At 47.4% G+C, this 15910-nt stretch overlaps 1 protein-coding gene across 1 annotated transcript in view; it reads left to right on the forward strand.

The window, feature by feature from the left end:
- The first annotated feature begins 254 nt into the window (after window positions 1-254).
- Window positions 255-15910, forward strand: part of LTC4S (leukotriene C4 synthase) — a 56506-nt gene continuing 40850 nt past the window's right edge. The window contains exon 1 of the mRNA XM_075602043.1: window positions 255-697. Within this exon, the coding sequence (XP_075458158.1) occupies window positions 640-697 (58 nt within the window). The 5' untranslated portion in view covers window positions 255-639. The remainder of the gene's footprint in view (window positions 698-15910) is intronic.

The following is a 15910-nucleotide window of genomic DNA, read 5'->3' on the forward strand; positions in this document are numbered from 1 at the left end:
AAGGCACTATAAGCGCAGCCTTAGGAAAGGCAGAGCAATCCTGGCAGTGAAACCTCAGACAGATACAGATGTCCATCCTTCAGTTCTAAGCAGTTTTATACACAAGCACAACAGATTAGCAGAATGTAAACCATAAACTGCATACATGGTCCTGACCTCCCACTGATGCTGAGCAGTATCAACCAGTGGTGAGTGAGCGTGAAAGGGGCGGCGCTGAATACCCAAACTCTCCATCCAGATGTGGGGCAGTATTACCAGCAACACAGAAGCCTGCAAACATCTTCAACCTCCCCCTCATCAAGAATAGGGTCCTACAGAGGGGGAGACCCCCAAACACACAGCCACCCCCCCCTTCCTTTACCGCACAAACCTCAGTAGGGGGCAGCACGACACCCTCTTCCGAATAGAGTCACCGCCAAGTCCCTTCTTTGCTTCGGGCTCAGGACCAAGTCTCCTCATCAGCAGTCCAGGCGGCACAGCAAGGGGTCGTGCTAACGTGTCCAGCGCAGAGCACAGCGGCGGGACACAGGCAAAGACCGGTCTCTCTGCTGGGGACAGCGATCCTCTTCATTCAGCGGCACAGGGAGAGGACTCCTGGCAGGGACACCCCAGAAGACGCGGGGACACGGTCTGGTCACCATGCGTGATCAGGTGGCTCTGCTGGCTTTTGTCACGGTGGCAGCAGTCTTGGAACAAGGTAAGCGTTACAGCAGATCCAGATAATGAAGTTGCGGTAACCTCAGTAATAGATACTGTACCTCAATATACGCCAGCAGACACACTCACTCTCCCTCACTCTCACTCCCTCACTCTCACACTCTCTCTGTCACTCTCTCTCTCCCTCACTCTCACTCTCACACTCTGTCACTCTCTCTCCCTCACTCTCACACTCTGTCACTCTCTCCCTCCCTCTCTGTGACTCTCTCCCTCCCTCTCTGTCACTCTCTCCCTCCCTCTCTGTCACTCTCTCCCTCCCTCTCTGTCACTCCCTCCCTCTCTGTCACTCTCTCCCTCCCTCACTGTCACTCTCTCCCTCCCTCACTGTCACTCCCTCCCTCACTGTCACGCTCTCGCTCCCTCACTGTCACTCTCTCCCTCACTGTCACTCTCTCCTTCACTGTCACTCTCTCCCTCACTGTCACTGTCTCCCTCACTGTCACTCTCTCCCTCACTGTCACTCTCTCCTTCACTGTCACTCTCTCCTTCACTGTCACTCTCTCCTTCACTGTCACTCTCTCCCTCACTGTCACTCTCTCCCTCACTGTCACTCTCTCCCTCACTGTCACTCTCTCCCTCACTGTCACTCTCTCCCTCACAGTCACTCCCTCCCTCACTGTCACTCCCTCCCTCCCTGTCACTCACTCTCACTCTCACTCACTCCTGAATATCTTGTATGCAGGTTTACATGACAGGTTACATCAGTTTAAACATTTGCTATGAATATTATTGCCGGTTTCTACTTGTTTTAAGCAATTGGTAATACAAACTAAAGTACTACAGTGGGTCTACATTTATTAAACGTTTAAGACAGGGCACTTTAATCTCAATTTTAGAAAGATTTGAACAATAATTATGTTATAAAAAAAAAAGGGCGAGAAATGCTTTGTAATCATAATAAAAGAAATAAATAAATGAAGTCTCATTAAAAAGAAAGTGGTACCCAGTAGTACCAGCACACTTTGACCCCCTTGACACCCTCTATACATATATTAGTGATGGAATGTTCTTTTATTTCGGAATATTATGTATTTTTGTCCCTCCATTTTGACTTTTGGGCAAGTGATTCCATGGATTATCTTTCTGGTTAGTTTCCAATGTAGTGTGTTTCTAGTGGTAGATGTGCCTTTTAAAAGCAGCGGCACCGTGTTTAAATACATAATAATAATTTACACCCCCAAAAAAATTACATTTATTAAACATGAAGAAAATACTCTTTGGGTTTTCTTTAAAAAAAATATTTAAACCATTTTTTGTGTTGTGAAATGGGCCAGCGGCTTTCTGACTGAAATCTCCTTTCCTTTCAAAAGAAAGGCGGTTCAAGGAGTAATCCAAGCAATATCCTACATGTGTGTTTTTAAATAAATCAGTCCTGTAGTATTTGATAATAATATCATTTGTAATTAGTTTTAATAGAATGAGCATCCTTTTGATTTCTATGGCCCGGGCCATAGAGGGGGGGAGCCGTGCTGAGGCGAGCGAACGCTGAGGCTCGCCTGCAGAAGCTGGGCGATTTCATGCCCATACAGGCGAGCCAGCGTCCGCGATCGCAGGTGGGGGGAGACTGTAGGGAGGCGGGGCAGTGACGTCGCTGGGCCAATCGCCCGCGACGCACTGACGTCGACGTCACGGCGCTGACGTCACGGCGCCGTGACGTTGACGCAGCCCCACTCTCATTGGAGGGTTTCAGCCGACAGCGCGCTGAAAAACAGCGTGGCGCTCGGCTGAAACCTCCAACTCCTCCGCACGCCTGCGGACGCTCGTGTGAGCCCCCTCTCAAGGCATCCTCATTGAGGATGCAGGGGCTCAGCGCGGAGCGTCCGCACGCCTCAGCACGGCCTGTCCATCTATGGACACGGCCTTAGGCAGGTTTTTCCCACTTCCCAAGCAGTGCAAGATATTTGCTACACTTTCCTGTTTGGGATAATTTGTTGCCAATATTCCCAGCAGTTTGAGCTGCAAACTGTAACAATAGATAAGGTTACCTTTGTAATTTAAGAACACATTGCAGCTGCTGAGTTAGACTGGGGCCATGGCGCCTTCTCCCATGTGGAGGCGTGAGGTAAGCGGGTGTTTTTCCTGGCCATGGTGGACGGGCCGTTGGGGGTGTTCCTAGGGGCATCACGGAGCTGGTGCGCCCTCATTGGGTGAACCGCTCATGTGACCTGTCTGTCACGCTGAGAGATCAGTTTAACTGATTTCTCTCGCGGACACGCCCGAAGGCGAGAGAACACAGTCTGTTCGATCAGCGTGCGGACGCCTCCGCACGGTCTCTAGTACCATGGCCCCAGCCTTACACTGACTGAGGGATTGATTGAAACTGAAAGGCAGCCATTTAGTGAACCCTGGGAAGCAGGACCTTTGCTGATCGATCACAGGAGAACAAATCGATCGGCAGCTCAGGTTATTAATTTTCAATAAATGTAATGAAAGGCGGCATATATTAAAAAAATATATTTTTTTAATTTAAAGGGCCACTTGGATTGCCTCTTTAAATTTGTAAATAAATAATCTGTTGGTACTACAGGTGCAAAATAAAATGAGTGCTACTGCAAGTTCCAATGCACTTCATCAAGTGACTTGCTATTATTTTAGTCATCGTCTCTTATTAATATTACTATTATTATTGTTATAATTAATAATACAAGGCTTAATCGCCACATTTATGTGTATTCATTGGTCAGAAATCTCCAGTCCTATGTAAATCGTAAAAATGGGAAAGGCAGTAAAGTTAATCCTACAGAAAACACAACAGGAGTCTTATTATTATAATGTTCTTAGCAATTATATAATCTGCCTTAAATCAATTAACAGCAAAAATATTACTTCCCAGGGGAGAACTGAAACAATATTAAAACATGCAATCTGGATGTGTTTTAGCATTTAAGACGTCTTCTCAGCGCTGGTAAAGAGCTCAGCTCTATTCAAATGCACTGGGCTAAACTCCCCCTTGCATGGGATGGGCATCACAGTAGATTGAGTAGGGGGAAAAACTAAGACGATTGACAGTTGACCTCTACACACCAGCAGTGTTACCATGAAAGAGCTGACTGTAAAGTCTCAGAAGCATTTGTCTTCTAGGGAAGCATGGAAAGTTAAAAATAAATACTTTGTGTTTAATATTAATTACAAAAACAGTGTGTATTTACCTGGCCGCCGGCTTGATAACCTCCCTCCTCTCCCTTAGTTAGCCGCCAATGATTTTCTCCTAGGTTATCAGGACTCAAGACAATGTGGGTTGATGGGTTGATGGGTTGATGGGTTGATGGGTTGATGGGTTGATGGGTTGATGGGTTGATGGGTTGATGGGTTGATGGGTTGATGGGTTGATGGGTTGATGGGTTGATGGGTTGATGGGTTGATGGGTTGATGATGAGCAAGGCTGCTGGTTAAATAAGGCTGTGCAATCTCCTTATTTACATGTGAAGCGCATATATTGAAAGTCACTGCTTAATTTCATCCTTGTGGGAAATCTTTTAATTCTCTGGGGATCTTTAAGGAAGGATCACGTGGAAATTTGAGTACTGCAAGAAGCTGTCAACAAAGTTGATGCTGTTGCTGTTGTCTAGTACAAACACAACAGAAGATGTTGGAAGCAATTTGCAAATAAAATGTATTGATTATAGCAGATCCAGGCACCTACTAATAGGGAACAATCTTACCTGTATTCTGCCCCCTCTAGTGGCACATGGGTAGGATGATCAGATTTTCAAACATAGAAAGCGGGACACATTCAAGTATTATTTATAAAACAAATTATATCACTTAAATGAGTATTTTATAATGGCATTTGTCTAACAGCACAATTATTTATGCAGTATTATTGATTTATTTTCTAACATAACACAAACTCTAGTGTGTAGCAAAATGACGGCTTGGTTTATATTAATAAATCGCTTAGAATTTACCAATATAATTAAAATGTTTACTCTTTGATATGGGCGATCACATAAAAACATGCAGTTTTAAAAACATGCAGTCTATTTTTATGTTTTTAAGCGTTTTAAGTGAGTCCAAACAGGTAAAAGCCAAAAAGCAGGACATTGGAACGATTTTGAAACAATTTGTCAGGACATCGGGATGTTTAATGAAAATTCGGTACTGTCCCAGCTAAACCGGGAAGTATGGTCACCCTACACATAGAGTGCAAATGAGTAAGCTACTGTATATATTTCAACCAATGTACTCGTTTGTGGGGGCGGGGGGGGGAGTGTACACTCGAACACAAGGGGCTCCAAATCTGTGCACTCACTTTGCCTTCCCCCGGCACACCCGTGCTGCGTCCTCTGGTTCCTCCGATCAAAGGCTCTGTCAGTGTCAGGGGATTAACGCAGTGGGACTGTGCAAGGAGTCTGAGAGCAGGAAAGACCATTACACTGATGGAGCCTTTGATCGGAGGAACCAGAGGACATATTGAACCTTAATACAATTTCAGTTCTATGTTCAAGTTCTGTCCATCCTTGTGAGTGGCCTGTTTTTATCCGGATTTTTCATGAAATTGTTATACCGAATTATGCTATGGAGGCTGCGCTGTCTTCTTTTGTTTTACATTGAATCGTAGGCGGTGGTTGATCCTGTGGACAACTTCACAGCATCCCCAGCGTTTATTTTTTATACTTTTGACATTTTATACTTTTGGCACTTTTTTGCTGTTGGCATTATCCTCTTGTTTCTGTCCTCCTTTTCTTTGTTCCCTTTCCCTTGTTTATTTTCCTTGTTGTTTTTTTATGGTTGTTTGTCTGTTTGTTTTTTTTATGTTGAGCTTCTCATGGGGTAATGTCGCGGTCGGTGTAGCCGGCCTTCCTTAATAAAGGTGGAGTCTGGCTGGCTGCCCCTGAAACCATATGGTATGGGCTGAGAGTGTCAGCTCTTGGGTCTAATATTGTACCTTACTGTGTTGCCTGTAATTGTGTTCCTCTGTTATACTGTCCCCCATAGGGTTATAAACTAGGAACTGTGTATGTGGGGTTAACTGTGTAAGCCCAGTGGGCTAGTTAATGCATTATCTGTGTATTCCCTTTGCCTCATGGGCCTGCAACTGCCTGTGTCAGCTTGGAAGTGGATTGCCTTGTATGGTTGGCCTCTTATGAGAAATAGCTGCAGGGCAGGGGCTTCTGGAACATGAGGGAAAAGGGGGGAGGGGAATATTTTAACCTCTCTTGTCTGCCAGCAAGGTATTCTTAGCTGGTGTTTTAGAGAAGAGAAGGTTTTAGAACCTCACATGATAGGTGCAGATGGGGAAATGCAAGCTTGTGTCTAAATATTGGTTCTCTGGGTTTTAAAACTGCAATGCATTGTGTTTGTCCTGTGATTTAAACCCAGGTTGGTGACAAAAGGCAGTCTGAATTAGCATGTGAATTACATGTGGATTAGCATTTCAATGCCCCAGCTCAGATAGGGATTCCAAGCCCAGATCTCCCCAATTTATGTCCCTTATAGGTATAAGGTCCCCCAAAGTATATTCTGTAAGGAAGTGTACTTTATATTGTGTTTTAATGTTTACTACTGTATATGGTTCTATACAGAAAGCACAGGCATATGGAAGATGCTAAATAGTTTGCATAGATTCCATAGTTCAGAGAGGGGGGAAAACCATTTGGTGAGCAGGATGTTCAGATTAGGATGTCTCTTTTAGGTAGACACAGCGGAGCCAGGGAAAAAACATCCCTGGATGTCAAAACTGATAAGCAAGGTTTCTATTGGCAAGTTTTGAATTTATCCCTCCTATCAGGGAATGCGTAATTTCAATCCCTGCTTTAATTGGCTATTACGCTCCTCAATGATTTAGATAGGAATTCAGCCTATATAAGAGCGTGCAGTAAAAGCAGCTCTCTCTCTCTTTTTCCTGTTGGAGATCTGAAGACAAGCAGCTGCTGGCGGGCCTCTCAAAAGATGCTTCTGTGAAAGAGCTATTCACACATGGAAGCATGGGGAGGCCTAGCCAGCAGGCTGGATTTCGGTCCAGGAGCCCAGAACCAGGGTCCTATCAAGGTAAGCCTTTGCTGAACAGGCGCCTTGCAACTAGGAAAGGGTAGATCTCTTCCCCAGACCCCAGTAAGTGTGTATATTCTCTGTTTCTTGTATTTCTGTGTGTTTCCGAGGTCTTGTCCGAATAAATCGCAATTTATTTTACTGCCTGTTTTGCCTTGTGACTGATCCCTTAAATATAAATGTGTATTTGGCCTGCGCTCCCGTCACAGGCTTATTTACTGGTGGCAGCTGGTGGGATCATAGGGCTTTGCACTATAACTTCCTGCGGCCACTACCCGGGCGCTTCGGTCTGGATGGTACCGGTCCTGGAGACGGGCAGCCGTGGCTGCCCGATGTAAAAGCTATATGCTACCAGTGCATAGGCAGTCTAGGGCATCCCTAGAAAAGGAACTGGAGTGGCATGAAGCCCGCGGGGCTGAATGCACTCCTGAGGTAGTGGTCCTAGCCACTACCGGCGGGATAGTGAGCCCGGAGAGCGAGACCCTCAAGAGTGTCTTGGAGGGGGACCTCAACCCTCCTGTGGCTCCCCCTGATGGAGAGGGCAGAAACAGTGATTCAGAATATTTCCTCGTACAATCTGTCACCGGCAGAAACCTCAGTTCTCAGTATATGTCTTTCATATGTTCCAACCTATCAACAAAAACCCTTTGATTGGGAAATGTATATGTTTAAACTAAATCGACAATTGAGGATGAAGGAGTATTTTAGTCGTGCAGATGACAGGTTTGGATTCTGGTAATGCAGCTATAATTGTGGGGTGTACTAATAAGTTCAAACTGAGTAGTACGTTTGACCCACAGATGGTTAACTTCAGTATATCAACCTTTATGGGTTTGTTGGAAAGAGACACAAGACAGGCGATTAAATGCCATAAGACTAGTTTTTACAATTTGACTAGAGAAGAACATGGAAGGTTGAAATCTCTTAGGGAAAATAGAAACATCATCATAAAAGCTGTGGATAAGGGGGGAGCCATAGTGTTTATACAAGTACTACCGTGAGGAAATCATGTCTCAGCTAAGTAACCTTAGTCATTATAAAAGACTACCCGGTGACCCAACAACTATCTATAAAAAAAGAAATAGATACGATCATCGAGAGGGGTAGCAATAATGGATGGATTTCTGATGACACCGCTGCTTTTCTTACTCAGGATTTTCCGGTAATACCGGTTTTGTACACACTACCGAAAGAACATAAATCTTTGACATCCCCGCCTGGAAGACCTATTATTTCAGGAAGTGGCTCTCTCTGCCATCCTATCTCGCAGTATGTGGACTTCTTTTTGCAGCCCATTGTACAACAGATGACCTCATATACAAAGGACACCACCGATTTCATCAACCAACTGGCGGTGGTTGAACAAGCTCTGACGGACATCATGTTGGTGACTTTAGATGTGTCAAGTTTGTACTCAAATATCCCGCACCATGATGGAATTGAGGTTATCAGAAACCAACTTGAGAGACATCCTATGGTGATGGGACCACCTACGGAATTCCTTGTGACATTGATGGAATTGATTCTTCATAAGAACTTCTTGAAGTTTGAAAAGTCATATTATTTGCAATTAATGGGAACTGCGATGGGGTCGAATAGGCCTCGATCATTTGCAAATCTCTTTATGGATGCCTATGAGCAAACCCACCTTCTCAACGATGCACCACATTCGGTGGGTATCTTGCATTACAAAAGATATATTGATGACATCTTTATACTTTGGGATGGGACCGAACAGAATCTTATGGAGTTTGTGGCACACATCAATGGGATACCATCTACCATTAGGTTCACAGAATGTCAATGCCCAATGGAAATTAACTTTTTGGATATAGTGGTTTTCTTGAAAAATGGAAAACTTGGTACACGAGTTTTCCATAAGTTAAGAGACAGGAATACCCTGCTGGACGCTAGAAGTCATCATCCCTCCACACTGAAAAAGGGTCTTCCATATTTGCAAATGCTGAGAGCAAGGCGCATCACAAGTAAACCTCTGGAGGTGGACACTGCATTGGATAATATGGTGGATTGCTTCAGACAAAGAGCGTATGACAATGAGGAAATGGAGCATGCCCTCATTAAAGCCAAAACTATAACCAGAGAAGAGCTATTGTTACCGGTCATCAGACCACAAGGCCCTGAGCGCTTTAATGTTGTCACAACATACAGAACGTCCTCGAGATTGATACAGAATAGTATCAAGAATAACTGGCATATTCTAACTAATGACAGAAAAATTGTAAAGAACTTTATATCACCACCTCTTTTCTGTTACAAGAGAGGGCGTAGCGTGGGGAACACATTGAATATTTCTCCACAGGATCAGATGATATCAAAGGGTACGACTTGGTTAAGGAAGACACTTGGTGTACACAAGTGCAAGGGATGCGTGAATGGTCAATACCTTCTGCTAGGGAAAACCTTTGCGCATCCACACAGTGGAATCCCTATCAAAATCACTAACTTTCTGAATTGTGAATCACGCTATGTAGTGTATATCATCAGAAGCCCATGCGGACTGCATTATGTAGGGAAGACCTCAAGAAGGTTGAAGGCGCAGATTGCGATGCATAGGTCCTCCATACGGAAGGCACTTTTGGAGACCACTGATCATGAAGAGTTGAAACATCAACCAGTGGCTAGACATTTCAAAAATCTCAAACACAGTCTGGCTACGTTCCGGTGTATGCCGATAGCACAGACACATGTTTCTAGCAGGGGTGGCAATAGGAACAAATTGATATTACAGATGGAAGCTAGATTTATTTACAGTTTGAATACAATGGCCCCAAAGGGTCTTAACGAGGACCTTAATTTGGGGTGCTTTCTGTAATTTGTTTATTGACCAAGTAACAAATGTTTTACTGGATTGTATTGCATACCGTATGCCAACGTGTGGACGTGGCTGTATTTAACATCAGAAATCTCACCTCCTATATTTTGATTTCTCTGTGTACTGTCTCTGGGTTTTAAGGTTTTTGTAATATATATCAGACACCGCGTTATTGGGTTGGTTTTATATTCCTTTATATGTATATATGTATGTCCCTTTTGTTTTCACATCCCTTATTCCCTGTGTTAGTTTGGATGCTTGTCTCTTTGTGGTGTTTCACGTTTTGACACACGTGGTTTTGGGAATCCGTAAATCAGTAGTGGGTGTGTTGATTCAAGCTTATATATAGAAATCTGATAAGGTTCTTTCTATAGGCTTGTAGTTGTGGTGGGGTAGTTATTGGGACAAATGCTGATAGTATATGTGTCTATATGACCATATTTGTATATGATGTGTCTTGAGCATAACTAGCTCACAATGATAGGGGGTATAACTGTTATTTGTGAGTGACTGTATATACTTTAGTGTAATTGTATAACGTGGCCACCTATGTATCACTATACATTTATGGTAGCTGGTTGCTTTATGTGTTTCCTTTGTACATGTGCAGCAAGGTTGCTTAAGATAACCGAGTTTACTGTGTATATGTTGTGATACATATTAGGCAAATGAATAATGGGGCAGTGCCCTTAATGTTCATAGTAGCGTGTTCGCGTTGATCAGTGGGCATTAATAGGTGCATGAAATGAGTGTTCAGTTAACTCTAATAATCTTAATTATACTGTAAAATGAATATCCACTCATTAATAGATAGTTTTGAGCTCTTTGCCTTACAATGCTGCTTTATTATGGCTGTGACGGAGGGTGCATGGCGTTGTACAGGTGAGGTTGGTTGCTATGGTTCCCGAGGCGCTGCTTGGTGTGAATGGTGGAGAGGGGACCCGGTTGGCACATGCCCAGTGGAATCTAGCTGGAGCTTTGCCCTGACGGCGGTTTTGCGCATGGCCAAGGTGGTGGCGTCTCCGATGGCGTTCAGGGGGCGGGCCGTTGAGTCGGCGGCCACGGGGATGCACAGGGAAGTCCATCATGGCCGGTGGGAGGTAATTCGAGTGGTAGGTGAGCGTTTGTGAGTGTGTACTTTGAGTGATTGGTGGGCATGTGGTTGTGGTGCTGGATTGAGTCCCGTATTGCGCATGCGTGGTGGTTTCTCTAGTAACCAGGACGCCTTTTTGACATGCAGGTGTTGAATAGCAGGTAGTTAATGTACACCTCCTCCAAGATGGTGGCTCCGATTGAGCACTGCAGGAACTGATTTTTGCAGGCTTACAGAGGGCAGACAATTGCACACAGGTGTGTTTGGCACATGTGGTGAGGGTATATATATGTATGTTTGTCCGTCTGTCTTTGCACCCCTTGAGAAAGGTGCCGTTCTGGGACCGAAACGTCGGTTTGGGCGGCCTATTTTCGTACTTTATGCCCAATACAGATCTTTTGGAATTCTAAACTTGAGTGCAGTCTTTTCTTACCGGATGCAAGAATGGTAGTGTGTGTGTGTGTGTGTGTGTGTGTGTGTGTGTGTGTGTGTGTGTGTGTGTGTGTGTGTGTGTGTGTGTGTGTGTGTGTGTGTGTGTGTGTGTGTGTGTGTGTGTGTGTGTGTGTGTGTGTGTGTGTGTGTGTGTGTGTGTGTGTGTTCCGACCTTAATGGGTCTCATCAGTGTGAGGTTGGATATACTGGCTTTGCAAAATGAAGCATGTGATAGGTTTCACCACACTTAGTTAAGTTATGGTGGGTAAAACAAGTGACAGAAACCCTCCACAGTTAAGCATATAGCAAATGGAAATATTACCGTGTGCTCATTTGCATGTCTTAGACAGGTCTGCAACCCCGCCTTTCACCATTATCATAGAGAGGAGCACATTCACACTGAAATATGGTGCTGGAGGGGGGTACTTATCTGCCGGTGCAGATCCAGGGAGGTCCAGGGAGGTCCAGACATCCCAGTGAGAACAGTGTAGAAAATGGAAGCAGGCACACGGTCTTATTCAAAGAATGTGGGCATCGACGTCCTGGAGACTGGTAGCAGCAGCCATGGAGGGGTGAGTACCCATTAGGTATATATAGTGGTGATTTTAGATGTATGTTGTAGCCCTCTCCTTGATAAAGGCAGTTCACTGCCAAAACGTTGGACCTTCTTGTGGCACATTAAATATTCTTTGCATAAGACCGTGTGCCTGCTTCCATTATATATATATTCTTCAGTATTAGGTGATACCTTTTTTATTTGGACTAACAATTTATGTCATCGGACAAGCTTTCGAGAGTTCTACTCTCTTCTTCAGTTCAGCAATACTGGATTACAAGGGAGTCAATGCTAAAACAGAGGTTTAGAAGGCTGGAAAAAAAACAGATTTAGATAAGGGTGGGTGGGAAAGGGATGTCTGTAGACATTTGTAGGTTCATAAAATGGTGAATGTGACATGCTTAAAGACACACACACACTCAGAGAAATGAGAGCGGGCTGTGCATAGTCACAGTGTTCCCTCTTTCACTCTCCACACCCCCTTGCTCTCCCCCTTCGCTTTTTCTCCCCTCACTCTTCACACCTCCTCGCTCTTCCCCCCCCTCGTTCTCCTCCCCCCTCCTTTGCTCTCCCCCCCTGCTGACCCCCAGTAGCGTAGTAGCACAGGCTCCAGGATTGAGTTCTTAAGTTCGGGCACCGGGGGGGGGGGGGGGTTCTATCCCTGCCTTAGTTCCTCTTTTGCCGTTAGACAGTTAGGGATTTTATCTTTTGAGTGGAAAAATAAAAATCTTTTTCTACACACGCAGAATCATATTTTTGTGCACTAGGGCTCGTTTCCTTTTTTGCACCGATTTGTTTTTCTAACTGAATAAGAGGAGAGTTTAGGGGAAACATTAAAGCGTTATTGCTGCAATAGAAACCATGATAACATCTTAAAGAGAATAGAAACTAATTACAACGAGACATTCCACATTATATCAATCACTTTCATGAACCTGGCCCAGGAGGACCATTTATAATGGTTAGGATCCAGAAAACGTCATACCCTGGAGAAAATAAAGACAAAACCCAATATGGTCAATGTGTTTCTCATTTGGTTTCATAGATTGTGCAACGGTGCATACTCCAAATAACATGAAATAGTGTCCTTATCCAAACATTTCTACCAGCGGTTCCCAACCTTTCCTACATTGTGCCTCCGCTGCTGGAAAATATTTGTTCAGTGAGCCCCGAATGAGTAAATCTTAGGCTGCGCTTATGGTGACGGTGTCAGCGACGCAACGTCGCGGCAAAACAAATGCATTGCCGCCGTCGCGTGCGCTTATTGTAAGCACGGCGCGATGGCTTGATTGCGATCTCAATTTTGGCACTATAAGCGTTGCCTTAGGCTACGATTATATCTAAACTGCTGGGCGGCAGCGCTCTCCGGTGACGTCACCGCTGCGATCCGGCAAAGCGTCAAGTTGAACTGAAGGCAGGAGGCAGCCGGAGGAGACAGGGAGGTGTGATGGAGGCGTGGCCGCGAGCGGTTCGCCCTCATTGGCTGAACCGCTCACGTGACGCGGCCGTCGCCCGGCTAAAACAATTTTCAAAGTCTCCTCACCAGTCTGCCACTTTGCCATTCGGCGCGGTGCGGCCGTCGCGATAGGTATGCAAGGTTTCATTTGATTCGTGCACTTTGTTTTTAGGCCGCCGGGCGATTTTAGGTATAATCACGGCCTTATATCCTACTCAGACTATTGCTAACAAAACTGTGTGACCGATCCCAGGCAGTATAATGTCCTGAGATTGAGGGGGGAACACACGCTTTATAAGGCCCCAAACTTTACCTCACTGTGTGCAGACAAGGGCCAGCTTGACTGCACCTGGCCCAGGCTCTCCCCAACTGCGGGCCTCCCTCACTGACACTGTCCCACGCGGAGGCTCAGTGTGGGACAGTGTCAGTGAGGGAGGCCCACAACTGGGGAGAGCGGCAGCCCCGCGGCAATGAGAGGACCGACAGCCAGGCAAAGAAGTTGGGCCCGGCAATGGGGGGTCGGTGAGAGGTTGTATGTATTTGGTTGGTGTGAGGCGGTTTGTATGTATTTGGGGGGGGGGGGGGTTTAATGTATAAAGGGGGGTGGGTGGTTATGTATATATAAGGTTGTATGTATTTGAGGTGTGGGGATCTTGTATTGGGGGATTGTAAGTATTTTATGGGGGGGGTAATTATTGTGGGGGGGGGGGATTGTGTGTGTGTGTGTGGTTGGGTGATGCCAAGGTCGGACAAGAGGCTCCGCGCATCACGTGATGTTGCGTCGTCAAGGTGATGCGTTGTAGCAGGAGGAGATCACGGGTCTGTAAGAGACCCCGCCATACGCTCTCTGCACCGGGCCCCACCAAACTCCCAGCTGCCCCTGTTACAGACAGCATGTGTGGTATACTGCAGGAGCTTCCAAAGCCACTCCCCAAAATTGTGGTGCAAAGCATTGTGGGCAACGACTTTTGAAGCTTCTGCTGCAATTGAGAGCTATACCTCCCACGCTAAGGTGCAGTCTTAAAGGAGACACCCAAGGCCAGGTCCCCGCTGGCCACTCCAGCACCCGCTGTGGCGGACGCCGGAGGGACAAGAGCTGCCACAAAATAGGGCCGGGCCCGCTGCAAGGGGGAGGCGCCGCGCCGACAGAAACTCCTGCTCTCAAGAAAATTGAGATCAGGTGTCGCGACAGAGTGCTAGGCAACACCCCCCGTCGGTTCAGCCAATGAGGGCAAACCTGCCGGGTGACGTCACGGCCGCGTAGGGTGACCAGTTGTCCCGGTTTAGCCGGGACAGTCCCGTTTTATTAATGGCTATCCCGGTTGCCCCGCATTCTTTAAAATGTCCTGGTTTTTTTGTGGCTGTTCCGGTTTTGGCCATCAGAGCAGGGGAGGCAGCAGAGAGCAGAGAATGCAGGAACAGAGCAGAGGCCGGTCTGACTGTAGCTGCAGAGGGTGGGGGCGGGGTTAGAGGCAGAGGAGCCCCAGCAGTGAGACAGTGGGAGCTTCGGTGTCTGCTGCCAGGGCTCAAGATGGCTTCCCCCCCCAATGTTCCACAGAGGCAGGTAGGGACCAGAACGGACACACACGAGATGCAGCATGGGGGAGAGAGAGAGGCAGCATGAGAGGGGGAGGGAGAGGCAGCATGAGAGGGGGAGAGAGGCAGCATGAGAGGGGGAGAGAGGCAGCATGAGAAGGGGAGAGAGGGGCATGAGAGGGGGAGAGACAGGTAGCATGGGGGGAGGAGAGAGGCAGCAGGGGGGTGGGGGAGAGAGGCAGCATGGGGGGAGAGAGAGAGGCAGCATGGGGGGGGGAGAGAGGCAGCATGGGGGGGGGGGAAGAGGCAGCATGGGGGGGGGACAGAGAGGCAGCATGGGGGGGGACAGAGAGGCAGCATGGGGGGGACAGAGAGGCAGCATGGGGGGGGGACAGAGAGGCAGAATTGGGGGGAGAGAGAGGCAGCATGGGGGGGGAGAGAGGCAGCATGGGGAGAGAGAGAGGCAGCATGGGGGGAGAGAGAGGCAGCATGGGGGGAGAGAGGCAGCATGGGGGGAGAGAGAGGCAGCATGGGGGGGGAGAGAGGCAGCATGGGGAGAGAGAGGCAGCATGGGGAGAGAGAGAGGCAGCATGGGGAGAGAGAGAGGCAGCATGGGGAGAGAGAGAGGCAGCATGGGGAGAGAGAGAGGCAGCATGGGGAGAGAGGCAGCATTGGGGGGGGGAGAGAGAGAGGCAGCATGGGGGGGAGAGAGAGGCAGCATGGGGGGGAGAGAGAGAGGCAGCATGGGGGGGAGAGAGAGAGGCAGCATGGGGGGGAGAGAGAGAGGCAGCATGGGGGGGAGAGGCAGCATATGGGGAGAGAGAGAGGCAGCATGGGGGGGGGGGAGAGGCAACATATGGGGGGAGAGAGGCAGCATATGGGGGGGAGAGAGAGGCAGCATGGGGGAGAGAAGGGGGCAGCATGGGGGGGGGAGAGAGGCAGCATGGGGGGAGGAGAGAGGCAGCATGGGGGGAGGAGAGAGGCAGCATGGGGGGAGGAGAGAGGCAGCATGGGGGGGAGGAGAGAGGCAGCATGGGGGGGAGGAGAGAGGCAGCATGGGGGGGAGAGAGAGGCAGCACACAGAAAATGGGTGAGAGACGCACACAGAGAATGAGGGAGAGAGACACACACACAGAGAATGGGGGAGAGAGACACACACACAGAGAATGGGGGAGAGAGACACACACACAGAGAATGGGGGAGAGAGACGGAGAATGGGGGAGAGACACACACAGATAATGGGGAAGAGCGAGACACAGAGAATGGGGGAGAGCGAGACACAGAGAATGGGGGAGA

The sequence above is a fragment of the Ascaphus truei genome, chromosome 5 (genome assembly GCF_040206685.1).
Source record: "Ascaphus truei isolate aAscTru1 chromosome 5, aAscTru1.hap1, whole genome shotgun sequence".
Taxonomy (NCBI): Eukaryota; Metazoa; Chordata; class Amphibia; order Anura; family Ascaphidae; genus Ascaphus; species Ascaphus truei.